At 48.0% G+C, this 2,500-nt stretch overlaps 1 protein-coding gene across 2 annotated transcripts in view; it reads right to left on the bottom strand.

The window, feature by feature from the left end:
* The window catches only part of LOC124386094 (zinc finger C3H1 domain-containing protein), a 16,108-nt gene that overhangs the window by 3,028 nt on the left and 10,580 nt on the right, over positions 1-2,500 (bottom strand). For both annotated transcript variants that reach the window (XM_046849723.1, XM_046849724.1), the window contains exons 24-30: positions 2,368-2,500; positions 2,161-2,266; positions 1,840-2,038; positions 1,658-1,749; positions 1,456-1,554; positions 1,230-1,334; positions 1-79 (exon numbers count right to left, since the gene is read on the bottom strand). The exon at positions 1-79 is cut by the window's left edge and continues 72 nt beyond it; the exon at positions 2,368-2,500 is cut by the window's right edge and continues 105 nt beyond it. In XM_046849723.1, the coding sequence (XP_046705679.1) occupies positions 1-79; positions 1,230-1,334; positions 1,456-1,554; positions 1,658-1,749; positions 1,840-2,038; positions 2,161-2,266; positions 2,368-2,500 (813 nt within the window). The remainder of the gene's footprint in view (positions 80-1,229; positions 1,335-1,455; positions 1,555-1,657; positions 1,750-1,839; positions 2,039-2,160; positions 2,267-2,367) is intronic.

The following is a 2,500-nucleotide window of genomic DNA, read 5'->3' as shown; positions in this document are numbered from 1 at the left end:
GTTCAGACAGCGCTGCACCAAATCACTGAACACTCGCAGATCTCGGCCTGCCAGCTTACTGCTAGTAAAGAGGAGATAACTGGGGAGAGAGGCACAGCAGTTAGAGTACACACACACACGCACACACACACTGCATTCCACACTTTAGGGAATCGTGATCAGAGGGCAGATTGTGATTGTGCAGTGCATGTTGAAGTTCAGACTCGGGTCTACAGATGATTGATCGGGTCCACAGACTATTTTTTCAGGAATAAACAGGTGATTAATCGGGTCTATGGACGAGTGTTTGGGTTGACGTAGGAGTGATCAGACCCACAGCCTGACCAATCAGGTCTACAGATGATTAATCAGGTCTACAGATGCCTGGAGTGAATTGGTGAGGAAATAAAGACTTTGTTCCTGATTGGAGAAGCAGTAGAAGTAATTTAGACTGATCACAGTGGACTCAGTTTGAGTTCTACATCAGGAACTTGGTGGATTTTTAGAACATTCAGGACTTTTTATCTCTCACACATTGGAGAAGCTGAAGTTAAACCCATGAGTCTGGACAGATCTGCACTGAACTGAAAGCATCTCAACACAAACGGGTCTTGAGTTTAACCTCAGCAGCGACTCCGCGATCTTCATGCGTTCTCCATAAACCACGTGGATCCGAGGAGATAGAGAGTAAATAAACATCTGCGGGGAACGAGGCCAGACGGAGAGCAGGACAGAGTTGTAAAAGCGTTTCAGATGTTCAGGTGTAGAGAAGCGATTGATTTTTTTTAGAAAACGCAGGTGTAGATGGAGAGAGATTTAAAACTGTGGGCGAGTCAGAACTTCATTATTAAGAGCCCTGGATCTGATCTTAATCACAGAAAGCTTGGAGTGGACTGGAGCTGCATGGGAAGATCTGGAACTAAACAGACTTGAGATTTAACTTTGGATATACCTGACTTCAAAACGGTTGGATGAGACTGAAGATCTGAAGTATCTGAGCTCATGTAAGGAACGATGGGCCTGGATAGAAGGTTTCTGAATTGGATTTGAGGGAAAGATCAGGGATGGGATCTGACAGGGCTTCAGAAACACTAGAAGCAGGTTTATAATAGACAATAAGATTAATGTTCTACAGCAGAGTCGCTTCTTCTGTGGAGTTTCCACACATATACCTCAAATATGCAGCATGGACTAATGTTTAATAAAGGGCTACTGCGTGTGTGTGTGTGTGTGTGGTCTCCTGTACTCACTCAAGCCAGAGCTTCTTCACCACCTCCAGATCTGAAATTGCCCCAAGTGCTGCCTCAAAAGCCTCCACTGCCTCAACCACAGTGCCTCGCACCGACTGCCAGAAACTGTCCCCCCCACACACACACACACACACACACACACACACACACACACACACACACACACACGTTATAAACTGCACATTATGTGCAAAAAGGCAGCTCAGAGGAGGTTCAGGAGACTCACCTGTGTATGAGGTGCAGGTAAGGGAGCTGGTCCTGGAGCTGCTCAGGGAGAGACGGGACGGGGAGACGCAGGTCCTCAGATGTGACACCCAACAGGTGTCTGCAGGAAAATACAGGTATAACAAGGTGAAGTAACCGTCGCTGAACAACATTACAGTCAAACACAGACACACACACACACACACACACACACACCCTCTCACCGTAACACCACTGCAGGAGAGAGATCTTCAACACCATTAACCAGGAAACACACAAACTGCTTGAAGAGTGTGTCCATCTCATCGTGTTTCTCCTACAACACACACACACACACACACATTCATGCCATACACTGTAAGTGTGTAGTTTGGTAAGTAATGTTTACAGACATGTGTGTACCCACCTGTGTGTGTAGACATTTACACAGACTGTAAAACACTCGGGCGTCGTGTGGGCGGAGCCTGTGTGCACACAACCACACACTCGCTGCCTCATCTGCATCTCCACCTGCAGCATGAATCTCACTTAGAGCCTCCAGCAGGGGACAGCAGTGAGGGACCACATCCAGCATGCTCTCACACAGTGCGATGGCTTCCTTCAGCCTTTCTCACACACACACACACACACACACACACACACACACACACACACTGCATGTTCTCACCCAAAGATCTCCTGCATCATTGTATATGTGTGTGTGTGTGTGTGTGTGTGTAGTGTTTACCTTCCCAGAACTCTGTACAGGTGGAGCAGGTTGAGGTGCAAAGGCAAACATGCAAGAGTGCGTTCAGCTGGAGACACACCCTCATCTACACAACTCGATATCGCATCTGTAATGCAACACACACACACACACAATCATCAAACAGGTCCCACTTATGGCAGGATGAAGGACTCGGTCTGAGCAGTGAGGCAGTGGGCGGAGTCTCACCCTGGAACAGCGTGATGAGACGTTCAGGAGGAGTTTTTATATCTTCGCTCGTCCTCCAGGGAAACAGGAAGGTCTCCAGGCTGACGATGTGGGACGGGTTGGAGTTAGCCGGGTCGTACAGGTGCGCCGGAAG

Source organism: Silurus meridionalis, chromosome 5 (genome assembly GCF_014805685.1).
Source record: "Silurus meridionalis isolate SWU-2019-XX chromosome 5, ASM1480568v1, whole genome shotgun sequence".
In the NCBI taxonomy this organism is placed as follows: domain Eukaryota; kingdom Metazoa; phylum Chordata; class Actinopteri; order Siluriformes; family Siluridae; genus Silurus; species Silurus meridionalis.
This window is presented reverse-complemented; position numbering and strand designations above follow the sequence as displayed.